Source organism: Eubalaena glacialis, chromosome 2, assembly GCF_028564815.1.
Source record: "Eubalaena glacialis isolate mEubGla1 chromosome 2, mEubGla1.1.hap2.+ XY, whole genome shotgun sequence".
Classification (NCBI taxonomy): Eukaryota; Metazoa; Chordata; class Mammalia; order Artiodactyla; family Balaenidae; genus Eubalaena; species Eubalaena glacialis.
Window position 1 is genome coordinate 118,135,083 of NC_083717.1, and position 19,175 is coordinate 118,154,257.

A 19,175-nucleotide genomic window follows, 5' to 3' on the forward strand; every position below is an offset into this window, starting at 1 on the left:
GTTTTAGAATTATCCAGAATCCTAAGATTCCTTTGGAGGATACCTACTGAGACTGGCCTCAGTAATGCTTTGAATTAAACAGCCCACCAGATCACTATTGTGCTTCTTTTCTCTCATTTTACCAACCATATAATGCTGATATTATTGGGAAACTTACTGGTGTTTCATTGTACAATTCAAACGAAAACTGACAGGAGTGCCATTGGCTCTATTGAAAATTTCAGATTTCCATTTGTTATGGCATACTTTTTTTGCAAGCCAAAAAAGGGTATACCAAATGCTCTTTATAAGCATTTTATTGTTGTGGTGCTATTATTTCTATAATGTTGCTTTTTTTCAATTACCACTTACGCTACAACTTGGGCTTAGCTAAGATAAACCTCAGATTCCTCCCTGAGACTCCTGAGCTTGTCTAATGGCCTTTGTTGGTCTGAGATAGGCAGAACAAGAGCAGTAAGTGTACTTAATCTCCCTTGGCGCAGGTTTGGGTCTGAACTATGGGACAAAGTGAACATGAAAGGTTGTCTCAAATGTTATAAATTGTTTTTGATTTTTAGTTTAAATCAAAAGTCAAATAAGAGGGCTACCCTGGTGGTGCAGTGGTTAAGAATCCACCCGCCAATGCAGGGGACACGGGTTCGAGCCCTGGTCCGGGAAGATCCCACATGCCATGGAGCAACTATGCCCGTGCGCCACAACTACTGAGCCTGCGCTCTAGAGCCCGCAAGCCACAGCTACTGAAGCCCGCGTGCCTAGAGCCTGTGCTCTGCAACAAGAGAAGCCACCGCAATGAGAAGCCCGCGCACCGCAACAAAGAGTAGCCCCCGCTCGCCACAACTAGAGAAAGCCCGCGTGCAGCAACGAAGACCCAATGCAGCCAAAAATAAATAAATAAATAAATAAATATTAAAAAAAAAAAAAAAAGCCAAATAAGAGGCACATGTTACAACTGGTTGCTGTATCTCTCAATTAAGTCTACTGCTTTCTCTTTTTCTTTGCAATTTATTTGTTGACGAACCTATGTCATGTGTTCAGTAAAGTTTCTGATGGTCTCCATTTTGATGAGCATGCATGTGATGTTGTTTAACATGTGGCTCTGTTTTCTTCTATTTCCTATAAAATGGTAATTGGGTCTAGAGGCTTAACCACATTCAGTATTTTTATGGGGGAGGGAGGAAAACACCTTCAAAGTGGTACTTTGATCTTCCATCAGGAGGTACATGTCATCTGGTTGTCTTTCTTTTTGAGATACTAGCAACTGTTGATGATTAATGCTTAGATTCATTAATTTATGAGGGGTTACAAAATGGTGATATTCTGTTACTCTTCCTTAATTTATTAGCTGAAATATTTTTATAAAGAGACATTCCCTCTAATTTACTATTTGGTTACCCATTGGTATAGTTAAAAACAAGATAAATACTTCATTCTTTCCTTTTAGAACAATTCTCAGAATAATAAATTGGTTCACTAGAATACTCCAATGGTGACCAGTTTTTTATGAACTCATGAATTTAAATACTGGACATGTTTCAAATCAAATTCTTTTTCTGCATCTATTAAGATAATTATATGATGTTTTTCCTTCAATATGTTAATATACTAAATTATTTAAATTGATTTTTAATGATAAACCAACCATGTATTTTTAGCAGAAACCCAACTGGTCACAGGAGTAATTTTTAAAAATACAGTTGACCCCTGAATAATGCTAGGGGTTAATCGAAGTATAACTTATAGTTGACCCTCCGTATCTGAGGTTCCTCCTCTACATCCGCAGGTTCAACCAACCAGGGACTGTGTAGTACTGTAGGATTTACTATTGAAAAAAATACAAGTATAAGAGGACCAGTGAAGTTCAAACCCACATTGTAAGGGTCAACTGTATATTGCTTGATTTAAATTGCAAATATTTCATTTAGGATATTTGTATCTGTGTTCATAAGTAAAATTTGCCTATACTGTTCTCATACTGTCATTGTTAAGTTTTGGTATCAAGGTTATGCAAGTCTCAAACTGAGTTGGGGAGTGTTTACTTGTTTTTCTGTTCCTTGAGAGAAACTGTAGAAGAGTGAAATGATTTTTCCTTGAATGTTTGGTAAAAATTGTAAAAATGCCAGCGCCCACTGTTCATTTGCTTGCTTGCTTTCTAAAATGTTTTAAATTGAAAATTCACACAAATACACATATAAAAGTTCATAAATCATAAGCCTACAGCTTAATTCTTTATCATGACTGAGTTTCACCCTTCTGTACATCTCCTCAGCCTGATGCTGAGTTTTGCAAGAGATCTGATGAGTCAGTGGGAACAGTAGATACGATAAAATAACTTCACTCTGCTGACAGGAAAAGAAAAGCATTTAGAAGGTTTAAAAGATCCTATTATAAACTCCCTTTAGCAGGCAAGGCAACTGAAGCAGTTTTTCAACTACGGGGCCAAATTATCCTAAATGAGGTTTTTACAGAATCTGGCAAGATTTTAATTCAAGCTACCAAAGTTTTTTCTGAGGAACTATAAGATGATTAGAAAATATAACAAAAATTATCTTTCACTCTTTTGCAAACTCTGTATTTTTAAAAATAAACCAGTAAGGGGAATTCCCTGGAGGTCCAGTGGTTAGGACGCCTCACGTTCATTGCCGAGGGCACGGGTTCAACCCCTGGTGGGGGAACTAAGATCCCACAAGCAGCGTGGTGTGGCCAAAAATAAATAAATTGATTAAAAAATAAAATAAAAATAAACCAGTAAGGATTTTGAGGCCGTAGTTAAATGTACTTAGGATGGGAGACAGAGGATGACAGTTATTAACAGCATGAGAAAAAAGGAGGATATAATTTGACTTAATGAACCTAGGAGACAGACAGGGTAGCAGGATGAACTTACCTAAACTGGATAAATCCCCAGGTTTATTTAAAAGTGAATGCAATTGTAGGTTGCCAAATGAGATTAATGTCTGGAGTAGTCTCTTTGTAAATACTAGGGTTTTTAGCTAATACTGACTGAGAGAATTCTTCACGATCACATACTATTTTTTTTTTGCCTACAATTAGTTAATCTACTTTTACTACAAGTGCTTAATTGGAAACAAAACCCAGCTTAGTAACACTGGAACAGTACCAACTCCCCTGGACTGTCCATTTCATTAACTAAGTCCTTCCCGCCCTCCATTACACACGTGTTCCTGCTCAGACGATGAACCACTCTCCAAACATCTCTACCTATCAGGCATGTATCAGAGACAGAAGCAATTTAACGGTTTAGGGGGAAATCTACCAAAATCTTTCGATGAAATCTTAACCATTCCTGGTCCCAATATGAAATTTTTATACAGAGAAGACGAATTTTGAACAGTTTAAATAAACTATCCAATATAAAAATATAAGAAAGAGAATAGTGACAGCCTCAATACCACAAAGCTAAGACCCTGGTAATCACAATTCTAGCTACATGTTCATGTCAAACCATTTACTTAACAAATATTTATTGAGTGCCTAAGGTGTCAGTGTTCCAGCACATAAACTCACTCAAAGGAATGAGAATTAAGACCAGAAACTTAAGTCCTTAACATAGAAAGAGCAAAAAAGGAGTATCCCAGTTTCTTCAACTAAAACTCTGAACCTATAATAAGCAAACAAGTCAAGTACTTTCTCTATTTTGGACTTTTTGATAGCTTATATTTCCCACAGCTGCTTTGCATATATTCTAACCATCAAAAGTTCGACAATACATAAATCAAAGTAAACATCAAATCAAAAGACAGACACATAAAATAGCTGTTAATATATTTAAAAGTACTTAACTCACTCATAATTAAAGAGGTACAAATAAGAACTAGAGATGCCATTTTCACCTACTAGTTAAAGAAAAAATTTTAAGATTGATAATATCTACTTTTGATGATAGGGAGCTGCGTATGCTTCCACATTCTTCATTGGTGGGTATAAGTTGATATATCTTCTTGAAAATATATATACCTTTTGACCGGGGAATCCCACTGTTAGGAATTTAACCTAAAAATATACTGGCAATGAGAATGCAAGGATATATGCACAAGATGTTCATTGCAACATAATTTGTAACAGTAAAACACCTTGAAATAACTTAAATGCTCATGAATAAAATTACAGTGTAGGAATAAATGAAATTCTATTCTACTACAAACAAAGACATAAGGCAAATCTTTACGTACTGACATGGGATGTCCAAGATAAAATATTAAGTGAAAAAAAGGAAATCACAGGACAGTCTGTATAGTATAACTCCACTGAGAGAAAAAGGAAGAAAGATAGTCATAGTATATAATATAAAAATGTGTAATAAAAAATTTCTATAAGAATTCACAAGAAAGTGTCAACAGCAAGTACCTTGGGGGAGTAGAAGTGAGGTTGTGGGGAGAAGACATACTTTAGAAGACCTTTCCTTTTTTTTATATGTACTTTTTGTATTATCTGAATTCCTCACTAGAGTATGTTTTATTTTCATATTTAAAAAACTCATCAGTTCTGAGATGTGGAATTCTTGTCAAATTACAAGTTTAGTGTAATTTAAATAAGTGATACCTAGAAGAAATCAATTCATTTCCATAATTTATTTCACAGATAAGGACTGGAACATCAATTTCTTTGGCTCGCTGAATGTCGTGCTTTCAGGAATGAAAATGAAGGTGATCACAAGATATTATAGAATATTATATCTTCTTTTCAAAATTATCTTGGAAAAAAGAAGCTCTAACTCTTACAGACCTTTTTTTTAAACCATAGACCATGTAAAATTACTTTTTAATGTAACTAAATTGAGTCTTCACAATCAACTGCAGAAGTAGATTCCTAAAACTTACCAAGTTGGGAATAGAAACAGCAAGAAAAAAAGCTGAGGAGTGAAAAGTAGAAAAAGGGTACAGAAAATAGAATTAGAGAAGGGAGTAATGTCTCTTAGTATAAGCAGGAAAAGGGTGACTTTAGAGAAAGTCAGTTCCCACAGGAATACTATACCTAACAGCTGGCTGTGTTCCCCTGTGATGGAGTTCTGACTCGGGTCTGAAAAACAAACAATTGAAAAGAAAAGAAAAATGAATGACCAAAACAAATAATTTCTTAAAAATCAGCAACAAAAGTCAACCAAGGAAATAAGCAAAAAAAAAAAAAAAAATTTATGATGCTCAAGAAACATTAAAATAAGGATATTAAAAATAGAACTATTATAAAAAATAATCCCACAGCTTCCTCAAAAAATTAAACAACAGAATTACCATGTGACCCATGGTATACACCCAAAAGAATTGCTAACAGGGACTCAGATACTTGTAAAACAATATTTATAGCAGCATTATTCACAACAGTCAAAAGGTGGAAATAATCCAAGTGTCCTCCAAAGATGAATGGATAAACAAAATGTGGTACAGATGGTCCCTGACTTAAGATGGTTTGACTTAAGATTTTTCGGTTTTATGATGGTGCAAAAGCAGTATGCATTCGGTTGAAACCATACTTTGGATTGTGAATATATACACACATATATGTGTGTATATATATATACACACACATATGTGTGTGTATATATATATACATATATATGTATACATATATATATACACATATGTATACACATATATACTTTTTTTTTTTTTTTGGCTGCGCCGCACAGCATGCGGTATCTCACTTCTCCAACCAGGGATCGAACCCTTGTACCCCACAGTGGAAGCGCAGTCTTTTTTTTTTTTTTTTTTTTTTAACATCTTTATTGGAGTATAATTGCTTTACAATGGTGTGTTAGTTTCTGCTTTATAACAAAGTGAATCAGTTATACATATACATATGTTCCCATATCTCTTCCCTCTTGCATCTCCCTCCCTCCCACCCTCCCTATCCCACCCCTCTAGGTGGTCACAAAGCACAGCGCTGATCTCCCTGTGCTATGCGGTTGCTTCCCACTAGCTATCTATTTTACGTTTGGTAGTGTATGTATGTCCATGCCACTCTCTCACTTTGGAAGCACAGTCTTAATCACTGAACCGCCAGGGAAGTCCCTGGATTTTGAATTTTGATCTTTTCCTAGGTTAGCGATTTGCAGTACAATACTCTCTTGTGATGCTGGGCAGCGCAGCGAGCCGCAGTTCCCAGTCAGCTACGCAATCAGGAGGATAAACAACCATTACAACCGTTCTGTTCTCTGCTTCCAGTATTCAATAAATTACATGAGATAGTCAACACTTTGTTATAAAATAGTCTTTGTGTTAGATGATTTTGCCCAACTGTAGGCTAATATAAGTGTTCTGAGCATGTTTAAGGTAGGCTAGACTAAGCTATGACGTTCAGTAGGTTACGTGTAGTAAATGCACTTCGACTTAATATTTTCAATTTAGGAAGGGTTTATCAGGACGTAACCCTACTGTAAGTCGAAGAAGATCTATATATATATACAATGGGATATTATTCAGCCATAAAAAGGAATCAAGTTCGGATACATGCTACAACATGCGTAAACCCTGAAAATATCACACTATGGGAAATAAGCCAGAAGCAGAACAAATACTGTATGATTCCATTTATATGAAATATCTAGAAAAGGTAAATCGGCAAACTTATAGAGACAGAAAGTAGGTTAGAGGTTACCGGGGCTGGGGAGTGCGGGGGGGAAATGGGGAGTGGGATGTTATTGCTTAATAAGTTGTAAAAAAATTTCTAAAATAGAACTGGAGGATATAAAATGGCGAGTCTCATCCATGTGCCCTCAGGAAGACAAAACTGAACTAAGAGGCTGATTTCCCATAAATGCCTGATTTATAGAAACAAAATTTTCTCAGATGATGGGGGGTTGATCAGAGGTCGTCTCATATCAAACTTGGTAAGTTTTGCCAGAAGCATGAATAAGAGATGGCCCAGGTTGGGTTAGTCTCACAAAGTGGGCTGAATTGAGCTTTGTTTGTGCGACTAGACTGATTCTGTCTGCTCAGGAAGTTTTCAAGGCTGGTCTCTGTTTGTTTTTGATTTTAACTGACTCAAACTGAACTCTCCCCTCTTTACATTCCCTGACCATAAATACAACCTACCCCAAACTTTCACCAGACTCACCTGTAGCTTGCTACAGTTTGCTTGCCCCAAATTGCAATTCCTCTGCTATTCCTGAATAAATTCATCTTTTCCAGCTTGCCTCAGTTTACCTCTTTATTTAGGTCAACAGAGAACAGAGTTTCTGTTTGGGGTGATGAGAAATTTCGGAAATAGTGGTAATGGTTGTACAACATTGTGAATATAATTACTGTCACTGAATTGTGCACTAAAAAATGGTTAAAATGGCAAATTTTGTGTTATATATATTTTATTACAATAAAAAGTTAAACAAATAATAACATAAATTTGGCCAAGCAATATTAGTTCCATAAAGTAGAAGGATGATTCAGGGCCTATGACATGAATTACATTTTCTTTTTAATGACAAAGGAACATGTGGCCATAGCAGTTGCAAGTCAAGACATAAGTAAAGCACTCAATACTACTAGCAGATATGTTCTGATTTGACTTTAAGATAAAATGACTAAACTGGCTTTTATAAATATCTCTTACTTCAGTAATCTATAATAAAATTAATGACAATAAACCAAGTTCCTAATCCAAGAGATACTGACAGTTGCCATTTAACGACCAACCACTTGCTTATTTTAAAGGCTTGGAAAGCATTAAGGGCTAAATATGGAAAAGACTCTGAGCTGCACTTTCCTCAGAGAGTAAATCTTGGGCTTCCCTGGTGGCGCAGTGGTTAAGAATCCGCCTGCCAATGCAGGGGACACAGGTTCAAGCCCTGGTCCGGGAAGATCCCACATGCCACGGAGCAGCTAAGTCCGTGCGCCACAACTACTGAGCCTGCGCTCTAGAGCCCGTGAACCACAACTACTGAGCCCACGTGCCACAACTACTGAAACCCGCGCGCCTAGAGCCCGTGCTCCTCAACAAGAGAAACCACCGTAATGAGAAGCCCAAACACTGCAACGAAGAGTAGCCCCCACTCGCCGCAACTAGAGAAAGCCCACGCGCAGCAACAAAGACCCAATGCAGCCAAAAATAAATGAATAAATAAATAAATTTTAAAAAAAAGAGTAAATCTCTTGAGATACTGAGGATTACATCTGGATTCCTTGAATGTGTTTAAGGAATAAAAATAATTTTAGACTGGGGGTCTATGAACAATGGGAAAAAAATTACATCCTCATTTTCACTAACTTCTAATTGAAGTTTAGTATTTTCTCCAAATATGATGTAGGCAACAAATTACATAAAAGTACCAGTGATTTTGTCAACAACAAATATCTGATATTTTCCTATCACATTATAGTTGTTGCATATATCTCATAATATCTTTTAGGTTCCACACTACTTTGAAATTATGGTAGTTATTAGAGGGGCTGCTAGCTTTAAGCAGGTTTAAAGACTGCCAAAGAGGTCCAAGATATAAAAAAGATTAAAAATTACTATTTGAAACAAAATTCAAATAACATTTTCTATGGTGTTTCTAAATATAAAATATATAAATATATATAATTAAATCTAACACTTTAAGCATCCCAGACAGAAAGAACCAATCAGAATACTAAACAAATTCTGATTTCTGATGTATATAGTCTATATTATAGTGGAAGAAATAAGGTAAAAACCTGATTCCTACAACTAAAGTTTTAAATGCTATGTGAGCATTCAATGATATATTTTTAGAAGATTTTCTTCATCTTAATTTGGTTTTAAAAAAGAGAAATTCCAAAATTTTAAAAGATATTTTCCCCAACATACTAGGAAAGTGAATTCCCAGTTTTTAATTTAAACTAGTTTTATTTCCTATCTAAATAAAGAATATGGGTTGTTCTTGTACATAAGACAAAAGTAGGACTAACAGTTCTATAGCATGTTAATGTATTAGATCGCTCTCTCTCTCCGCCCCCTCATGTAGGGGGAAAATTGGGCCCTATCGTTATAGAAGAACAGGTACATAATAACATGAAAGGAAGAGTACAGAAAGAATCATATAATTTCAGAACCAGAAGAAACTTGGTCATCATCTAGATCTACTCTAGTGATTCCAAAGGCAAAGTTGCAGAAGAGTTATCAGCATCATCTATTCTTCTCCCTAAAACTATACCCTTCTCAAGATTCTGATTCCCAGACACTGTCACTAATGGGAATGCCTTTATCTCTCAGGTGTGCTTTCAGAACAAAGTTGAGAACCTTGGATTTTAACGTCTAAAGTTGAGAAGAATGCTTGGGTTAATGAGTGACCAAAGACATATCACACTACCGACAAAAGAGAAAGGTTGGAGATACAGTCTTGATGTTTGAGAACCTATGTTCGTGTTTCTCAATACTCTGTAATTCTAATTTTTCTTGCTCTAAAATAAAGTACAATAGCCTTAAACAAGTTATCTGGAATTGCCAGGGAATGTATCTATGAAAAAAAATAGAAAAACATCTCAGATAACTCAGACAGAATAGGTATGATTTTAGAGGGGGGTATATAAATGACTTTTTTTCTTAAAAAGAATTACCATCTTTTTTTTTTTTTCTTTTATTAACTTTTTCAGGGCTACTATCTTTAAAAATTTTTATTTATTTATTTATTTATTTTTGGCTGCATTGGGTCTTCATCACTGCGTGAGGGCTTTTCTCCAGTTGCGGCGTGCGGGCTTCTCATTGCGGTGGCTTCTCTTGTTGAGGAGCACAGGCTCTAGGAGCGTGGGCTTCAGTAGTTGTGGCACACGGGCTCAGTAGTTGTGGCTTACGGGCTCTAGAGCGCAGGCTCAGTAGTTGTGGCGCACGGGCTTAGTTACTCCGCGCCATGTGGGATCTTTCCGGACCAGGGCTCGAACCCGTGTCCCCTGCATTGGCAGGCAGATTCTTAACCACTGCGCCACCAGGGAAGCCCAGAATTACCACCTTCTTTACTGTATATTTCCTTGCCTTCTGAGCTGTGCATACATGATGTATGCGCATTTTCTAGTCAAGCCAGGACTCTTCCTTGAACACCCTCCTATACAGTCAGTCCTCTGTTTCCGGGGGTGTGGAGCCCATGGATTTGGAGGGCCTACTGTACTACACCATTTTATATAAGGGATTTGAGCATCTGCGGATTTTGGTATTCAAGGGTGCGGGGGGACGTCCTGGAACCAAACCCACCTGGATTCCGAGGGGGGACTGTATTTGAGATGAGTAGAAATAAGTCTACTGTATAGTTCCTCACAAGATTTTTCATTTATTATAATTAAAGGAACGCAGGGCAATCTTTACCTGAAGACTAACCTCAAGGACCTGCAAATAAATGCTTCATTAATACATGTAAAAGCTGAAACAAGGGCAAATTTAAGGTCATGAACCCACCAGGATGAAACTAGCCATGCCTATAAAAAATCACAATTGGTAAATGGGTTTAAGTTGAAGGACGTTTCTGGGCTGCAATCCAAATTGTGTATTCAACATGGTAACAGTGCTCTGAGATGTGTCTGGGCACCTTTCTGTTGTCCTATGTCTGAACTCTCCCATTTAACATTTTTCCTGCCTGTGTCACTAATGAGGGCACACCCAAGTTTGCCTAATACTGGGAGTTGTCCTAAAAATTACTCAAAAGGCTACTTGTTTTAACCAAATTACTTCCTGTAACGGGAACAATGTGCCAATAATGTGACTATTTTAACCCTTTGATGGCCTTCCTAAATTAAGCCACTCCTAGGTCATAATACAACCAGATTATATACAAAAGCTTGTGATACTCTACAGGCAAAATGGTAGTTCAAATTAAAAATAGAAACATAACACCTTTTCACAACAGGTAAATGCCATCGGAAAAATGAACTGAAACTATTTCCTCGTAACAGTAATGATATGGTAGTTTTACAAAATGGGCACTTGCTCAATATATTTAGTTTATCCTGGGCAAACGGTAAAGAACAGAGATTTTATTTAGTTTCTTGCCATGTGCCTTGGAGCACAGAGAGAAAAAAATGATTGTGGGTGGTATTCACTTGCAAAACTGCCTCTATAAAAAGTTTTTCTGAAGAGCCTTATTATCTCCCTTAGTTTCCCCATAGCAATAGTCTTTTTCTGAATTTCCTTTGATAATTGCTTCATCTACTATTCTTGGCAGAGAATTTGAAGCAAATAAAGCTAGCCTATATCTTGCATCTAAAACTCAGTGTAAAAGGTTTAAGTCTTCATTAAAGATAGATCAGTAATTTCATTAAAATAATGCAATCAATAGTGGAAACAGTTGCCTAAACATTTAGAAAAAGAAGTAGGCATGACCGAGGGCATATACATCAGGACAATTAGCTTATTATGCTACTGTCTATATTATCTAGACATACTACAAAAACTATTTAAAGATACCAGGACTTCCCTGGTGGTGCGGTGGTTAAGAATCCGCCTGCCAATGCAGGGGACACGGGTCTGAGCCCTGGTCCGGAAAGATCCCACATGCTGTGGAGCAACTAAGCCAGTGCACCACAACTACTAAGCCTGCGCTCTAGAGCCTGCGAGCCACAACTAGAGAAAGCAAGCGTGCAGCAACGAAGAACCAACGCAACCAATAAATAAATAAATAAATAAATAAATAAAATTTAAAAAGAAAGAAAGATACCAAATACCTGAAATCACCAGTCTTAACACATTTCTAATTTTCTGGACTCCAACTTTAAAAAAACCAAAGCAGCATCGTAAGAAGCCATTGTGACTTGGAATTAGGCAAAGATGATTAAAGATGGAACCAAAGACAATTACTCTAACATTCACATTTATTAGATTCTGCCTCTCTATTATGAGTAGGTTTTAATTTTGGTGGGAAACTTAAGAGGGAAAACAAGTTGAAATAAGGTAAAATCGGAAAAGCTTATCCTCCTTACATAGATTTTGAACTGACTGCAATGAAACTAGACAGACCTAAGAAAATTCACATGTGAGTAACTGGGTTTAAGTAAATAGATGGGTGAAGAAAATCAGGCAATTTTAGGCAAAGTAATTAAGCAATAAGATGGAAATGTAAAGCACTGCATACAAAAAGTTATTAAATCATTAGTTATTTATGCTTCAAGCCTACCCCATAAAGGAAAGTCAAAATATCCTTATTTGAACTTTTAATATAATAGGAATATAATTTTAAAAAGGTATTTAGACGTATCTGTCAAAAAAAGATAGTTTCTGGGCTTCCCTGGTGGCGCAGTGGTTGAGAATCTGCCTGCCAATGCAGGGGACACGGGTTCGAGCCCTGGTCTGGGAAGATCCCACGTGCTGCGGAGAGACTAGGCCCGTGAGCCACAATTGCTGAGCCTGCGCGTCTGGAGCCTGTGCTCTGCAACAAGAGAGGCCGCGATAGTGAGAGGCCCGCGCACCGCGATGAAGAGTGGCCCCCACTTGCCGCAACTAGAGGAAGCCCTCACACAGAAACGAAGACCCAACACAGCCATAAATAAATAAAAAAAAAAAAAAAAAAAAAGATAGTTTCTGCTGGGATTTATAGTTTAGTCCAAACTATCTGCCATGTAAATGATTTGTGTAGACAGCTAACCAAGGAGAGAATAAGCAGGGGTAGCAGCACTGAACCATAGACTGTACTTCATGTATGGTGCATATTCCTTATTATTAATAGCGGTTTGGGAAGAAAATGATTTGGAGCAGGAATGTTAAGTAAATTTGGCAAATCTATTTAATAGTCAAGTAGATTTCTATAATGTTTAATTTCTCAGACCCTCCAATATGCTAATGGCTACCTAACTAATCTCCAAAGAAGAATATAATATTCAGCATTCCTAAATATATCAGAAGAGATACCTTGCTTTTCACCAAACATCTTGTGTAATTAGTGTTCTATGGTATACACTTTGGGAAATGTTCAACTAATTCATATCAATATACTAAGGTTAAAAGAGAACTCCCTGAACCATCACTCCCATTTACTCATTCATTCACTCTGTAATACTCCCATTAAATCAGTATTTTCCAGATTTGCCTAGTCAAAAGAATCATCTAGAATATTTGTTAAACTACAAATCCCTGGGTCACATAACTAACCCTAACGACTTGATCTCATGGGAGGAGGCTGAGATTCTGCAGATTTATGAAGGGCCCCAGATGACTATTATAAAGCTTCATTCAACCATCCATCAGTTCAAATATTTGAGTGATTAATAAGTCCCAGGCATTGTTCTATGTGCTAGGGATAGAGCAGTAAGTAAAAAAAGACAAATGTCCTATTCTCACGCAGATATGGGAAGATAAAGTATAAAAGAAAATTAAAATGAACTTATTTACAAAACAGAAATAGAGTCACAGATGTAGAAAACAAACTTACGGTTACCAAGGGGGAAAGTGGGGGAGGGATAAATTGGGGGCTTGGCATTGACATATACACACTACTATATATAAAATAAATAACTAATAAGAACCTACTGTATAGCACAGGTAACTCTACTCAATACTCTGCAATGACCTATATGGGAAAAGAATCCAAAAAAGAGTGGGTATATGTATATGTATAACTGATTCAATTTGCTGTACACCTGCAACTAACAACATTTCAATCAACTATACTCCAATAAAAATTAATTTTAAAAAAAGAATAAAAGAAAATTAATAATCAAGATTATTTTCTTTATAACACTAATCCAAAATTAAGGAGAGTGAATGGAGAGGCTATTTTGTTTATTTTTTTCTTTTTGGAGAGGCTATTTTGGATTGGGTACACAGGGAACATCTTTCTGAGGAGGTAACCTTTAAGATGAGACTTGTATGTAAAGGAGACAAACATGTGAGGATCTGGACAAAGACTGATCAGGGCATAAGAGTAGCTACACAAAGGCCCTAGAATGGGAATAAGCTTGGCGTGTTTGGGAAACATTAACGTGGCCAAAACACAGTGAGTAGGAAAGCGGTTTTAAAAAAAAGAAAGAAAGAAAGGTTAGCAAATTAGGTAGCAGATACATCTTGCAGTATTGCAGACCATGGTAAAGAGTGTGAAGTTTATCCTAAAAATGATATGAACTAGTTGGAAGGTTTTCAATAGCAGCATGATAGGTCTGATTAACCTTTTAGAAGATGGAGACTGTTGGCTGAAGAGTGGATTGTGGAGGGAGCAAGAGCAGACATGGGGGAAACAAACAGCAGTCTACTGCCGAAATCTTAGAAAGATATGATCATGACTGTAGTGAAGGTGGTGAAAGCTGAGAGGTTGATGGTATCTTCTGGAACGAGAGCTCATGAGTTAGTCTTTGAAGCTAATGTCCATTTTACTTTAAAATTTGTAGTTCTTTTCATTTTTTTACTCAGTAAATATTTTTTGAGCACCTTCTACATGTGAAACACTGTTCTAATTACTAGAAATGCAGTGACAATATCCCTGCCATCGAAGAGCTTACATGTTAGTGTGGAAGAGACAAACAATAAACAAACAACATACGTGTTAAGAGTAATAAGAGTTAAAAAACAAAAAAAGAAAAGCAGAGTAAGAAGACAGAGGATTAGTGGGGGCATGGTTTGTGTGCCTATTTATAGTTTAGACACCGAATCTAAAAAAGGTCTCTCAGCTAATGTGATAATTTGACCAGAAACTTGAAGTGAGCCCTCTAGCCAAACAAATACCTGTAGGAAGAACATTGCGGGCAAAGGGAACAGTTAGTGCAAAGACCCTGAAGCAGATACATGTTGGCCTGTTCAATAAACAGCAAGGAAGCTAAGTTACCAAACAGACGAGCAAGGTAAAAGTGAGAAGATGTGGGATAAGAGATGAATGTGTGTGTTGGCGGAGGAGCACAGATCATATGGGGCCTTGTAGGACATAGTAGGGACTTACCATTTTCCTCTGAGTGAGCTAAAAAGCCACTGGAAGGTTTTGATTTATGTTTTAACGTGACCACTCTAGCTGCTGTCTGGAGAATAGATTGCAGGAGGCAAGTGAGGAGGTAGAAAATAGTCAGAAGGCTTTCACAATGGTCCCAGAAAAGATAATGGTAGTGTGGATCAGCTCGGTGGTAGTGGAGGTGCTGAGAAGTGATTAGATGCTGGGTACGTTTCAATGGAAGGATTCACAAGATTAGTATGCTGATGGACTGGATATGGGGTAGAGGAGAAAGATAGGAGTCAAAGTTTTTTCCGAAGCAATTAGATGAACAGAGATGCCATTTTCTGAGCTGTGGAAGACTGGGAGAAGAGCAGTGCTGGTGATGAGTAATGCAGGTGGTGAAAGGAGGCCCTCTGTCATAGCTGTGCAGCTGTCCCGGAGAAAACACGAGGCATAAAGAAAAGACAACACAGGATTTGGAAGCAGATAAAGCTCAGGTGAGATCCCAGCTCTACCACGTTATTCACGTAACTCTGGGAAAATGATATAATTTCTTAGCCTTAATTTACTATCTATGCAACAGGAATAAAACTACACCACGGTAGTGAGGATTAGAGACGGTAGATACGCATTAAATTTTAATTATAAAGATAACTGAGATGAGCCATGGAATGATCCTCAAGAGAAATAATAAAAATTGCAGTGCTGCAAATAATCACGGTAAAAATTAGAATTTAGGTAGCTGGAGATATTTCTTGGAACTTTAAACATTTTGCAATTGTACAATAGTACTGAGGAAAATATAGAAGTAATGTGGGTGAACCCTTGGGTTCACTGGCTTAAAATTGTATGGGCACGTGGTATTAATAGTTTGATTCACCCAACTTATTTCAAAATTTGATACATTTATAGTTTGGACTAAATATGCATTAACACATGATTTGAGATTTTTAGATAAGATAATTACAATAGTAATTACCCAAGAGTGCCTGTACTACATTCCCCATTCAAGTTTATTAATGACTTCAACTCAAACAAACAATAATAATTTAATTCAGTAAGTTTTAAAGACACCTAAAACTGTTAGATACTGTGAGGAATAAAAGAATGAGTATATTTCCTGACATTAAGACGCTCCTAATCTGTTGGAAGAGTCAAATTCAACATAAAAAACTATGAAAGAGGGACTTCCCTGGTGGCGCAGTAGTTAAGAATCTGCCTGCCAATGCAGGGTACACAGGTTCGATCCCTGGTCCGGGAAGATCCCACATGCCGCAGAGCAACTAAGCCTGTGCACCACAACTACTGAGCCTGCACTCAAGAGCCTCTGAGCCACAACTACTGAGCCCTCATGCCATAACTACTGAAGCCTGCACACCTAGAGCCCGTGCTCCGTAACAAGAGAAGCCACTGCAATGAGAAGCCTGAGCACCGCAACGAAGAGTAGCCCCCGCTCGTCTCAACTAGAGAAGGCCTGTGCGCAGCAACAAAGACCCAACGCAGCCAAAAATAAATAAATAAACAAATTAAATTAAAAAACTATAAAAGAACCCCTCCCCCACTCTGGGCATGAGAAAGTAAAGCGAAGCCCATGCAGTTATGGACAGAGTCAGGGCTGAAAGGGTAGAGATATTAGGAAGAGATAAAGATCACCTACCTAGGATGGTAAATATGGTTCCATTTTTACTATTTGAAAAAGTTTAGTAACCACACTATTTCACTTTTGTTATTTTTATATTTTGATTACTTCTGTAAGAATATAAGCATTCATAAATATTTATCATAATTTTACACTAAAAGTTTATTAAAATCATTTGTTCTAAACATCTTGGTAGGTTTTTATAACTGTGATTTTAGATTATCAGGATGTGATTCCACCTTCTCCCTACACCCCTACCATTAACCCTGTTACCTGGGAGTTGAAGCAGTTTATCAAATAGAATTTTCTTATGTCTGTTCTAGAATATCTGTAACATCTCTTCAAAACTCAATGATCTCTTTTTTAACAAGCTCAGAGCCTCTGCTTGGCAACAGTATCTAGCAAGATTAAAATCATTTATATTACATCTATTTTTAGTTTATATTTTATTTATAGAGTGGCAAGCACTGCTGATATTTCATTTGGTGATGAAGTTTCTTATATAAAGGAAAGCAGAAAAGCACTGACAGTGTAGGAAAAAAAAGAATGCAAAAATGATACATAAAAATGGAAAGATTATAAAGATAGTCTCTAAGTGACTCAATTTAGGGAAATTTTCCTACTATCATCATACCAAACCTGCACAGCAACCCTGTGAGGAAGAATTATTCCCATGTTCCAGAAGAAACTAGCTCAGAAAACAGAAATGATTTGCCCAGTGTGGTAGAGCTGATAACCTGTGGTATTGCCTTTAGTGCTGCAAGGGTCCAAAGGAGAAGAGCAACATGGATTGAGGCAGTAGGAGCTTTAAGTAAAACTTTTAAAAACCTTAAAAATCATGGAGAACTCAAAATCATAGGAGAGGAATAAACACAGCACATGTCTGGGATCGTCTTGGAAGGGTTGGGTCCTATCAGGAAAAGTCTTGACATCTAAGGGAGATGAAAAACAACTAAAATTCTCTGTGTGGAAGTCTAAAAATAAAAGTGGTATTTTAGGTAAGAAAATAAGAATGCAATATGCAAATGAAATGAATGCCAGATTTATCAGAGATCAGCAGGCATGATCATTACTAGGCCACTGTAGTTTATCCATGTGCTAACACGCATCTCTAGCATGGTCTGTCTCTAGGTGGTTGTTATTATTAGTATTAGTTCAACCAATACTCTGAATGCTTACTCTATGTCAGGTGCTGTGCTAGGCACTACAGATACCAAAAGAGTAACCCTTTGTTCTCAAGAATTTGGAGAGGAAATATGTAAATAATTATGAAAATAAAAATAATTGTTATAGTATAGGTACAAATACTGTGAGAATCAAAAAGGAAGGAAAACAAAATAAAGTGGTGATCAGGGATGGTGTCAAGGGGATAACTGAGCTAAATCTTGAAGGATGGGTAGTTTATCAAAAAGCAGAATGGGTGAGAGAAAATGGACAAGGGGAGACATTCTAGTCAGAGGGATTGACCATGAGGACATAGCTAATTGAGAAGTTCTGGAGATAACATAGGAAATATACACCTAATAATATACCTGTATACAATATTAGGTATATATTATACCTAATACATAATGGTATATAATGTTATATTAGTCTATAATACCATACATATAAATAAATGTATTGTACCTAACATATAATATATACCTAATTGATAGGAAAGGAGATTTTAAAAATTGATTTAAAAAGTGGGTAAGATAAGAAGCAGAACCAGTCAGCATATATGTTTCCAACTTTTGATTCTTCCCCTTTCTCATTCATCAAATCCAGTCCATTGTGGCTTCCACACCAATCTCTTCTTTCCATTGCCCCGCCACCATTTAGAGTCTCATTCTTCACAGCCTGGACCATTAAAATAGTCAATTATTCTCCCTGCCACCGATTCTCCTATCGTCAAACAATCCTGCATTTTCCTCCTTGTTAATTCTGCCTTTATCAGGTTGCTTTATTGTTTAAAATATAAACACTTTCAAAGATCTCCAAGTTAAAGTGCCAGGAGTGCCCAACCATTTTGTGAAGAGACGATCATTCTCACTTCTTGTTTATATATATCCTGACATCATGTGTGGGGTACTGATTCAAGTCCCTCCACGGAAAGGAAAGGGTTGCCTTTGCAGGCTCTGTCTCCCGCTCCTACTGTCAATTTTCAGGCCGGGAGTAGTAGTGGTAATGGTGGTGGCAGCAGAGGCTAATGGCTTAAACAGCCATAAATAGATCCCGGTTTACTTGTCTGAATCCCTTGGCTTATAGGATGAACTCCAAAAAACCTAATCCTGGCTTTCGAGTCCCTTTATAATCTAGCACTAGTTTACTCCTCTCTAACCTTATCATTTGCTGTTTCTAGTCATGAACTCCCTGCTCCACACTCTCTGGAATGCTTTGAGCCTTGATTCTAGACGCATGCATCTTTGTTTGTATCACTTTTTCATTGAAAATTTCCCTCTCTTTTGTCTCCACTTACCTGACTGCTTTATCTTTCAAAGGCCCAATTCAAATGCTTCTTCTTCCTTAGCCCCACCCTGAGGTTTAATCTTCTAAAAGGTTTAATCTTCCTCTGAACTGTTGGGTATATACTGCCTTGTATTGTCTTTTAATTAACCAACCTATTAATTCAACAAATAAGTTTTGTTAAAACTCTTCTAAAATATATGGGAGTAAATCCACTGGAAGTTGAAGAGCTCATGTGAGATGAACATGATTGTGATTTTAATGCAGTCTATAACACTTGGA

At 37.0% G+C, this 19,175-nt stretch overlaps 1 protein-coding gene across 2 annotated transcripts in view; it reads right to left on the reverse strand.

Annotated features, from left to right (window-relative positions):
• The window catches only part of SLC12A6 (solute carrier family 12 member 6), an 88,039-nt gene that overhangs the window by 37,920 nt on the left and 30,944 nt on the right, over nucleotides 1-19,175 (reverse strand). For both annotated transcript variants that reach the window (XM_061180557.1, XM_061180558.1), the window contains one exon: nucleotides 4,993-5,037. In XM_061180557.1, the coding sequence (XP_061036540.1) occupies nucleotides 4,993-5,037 (45 nt within the window). The remainder of the gene's footprint in view (nucleotides 1-4,992; nucleotides 5,038-19,175) is intronic.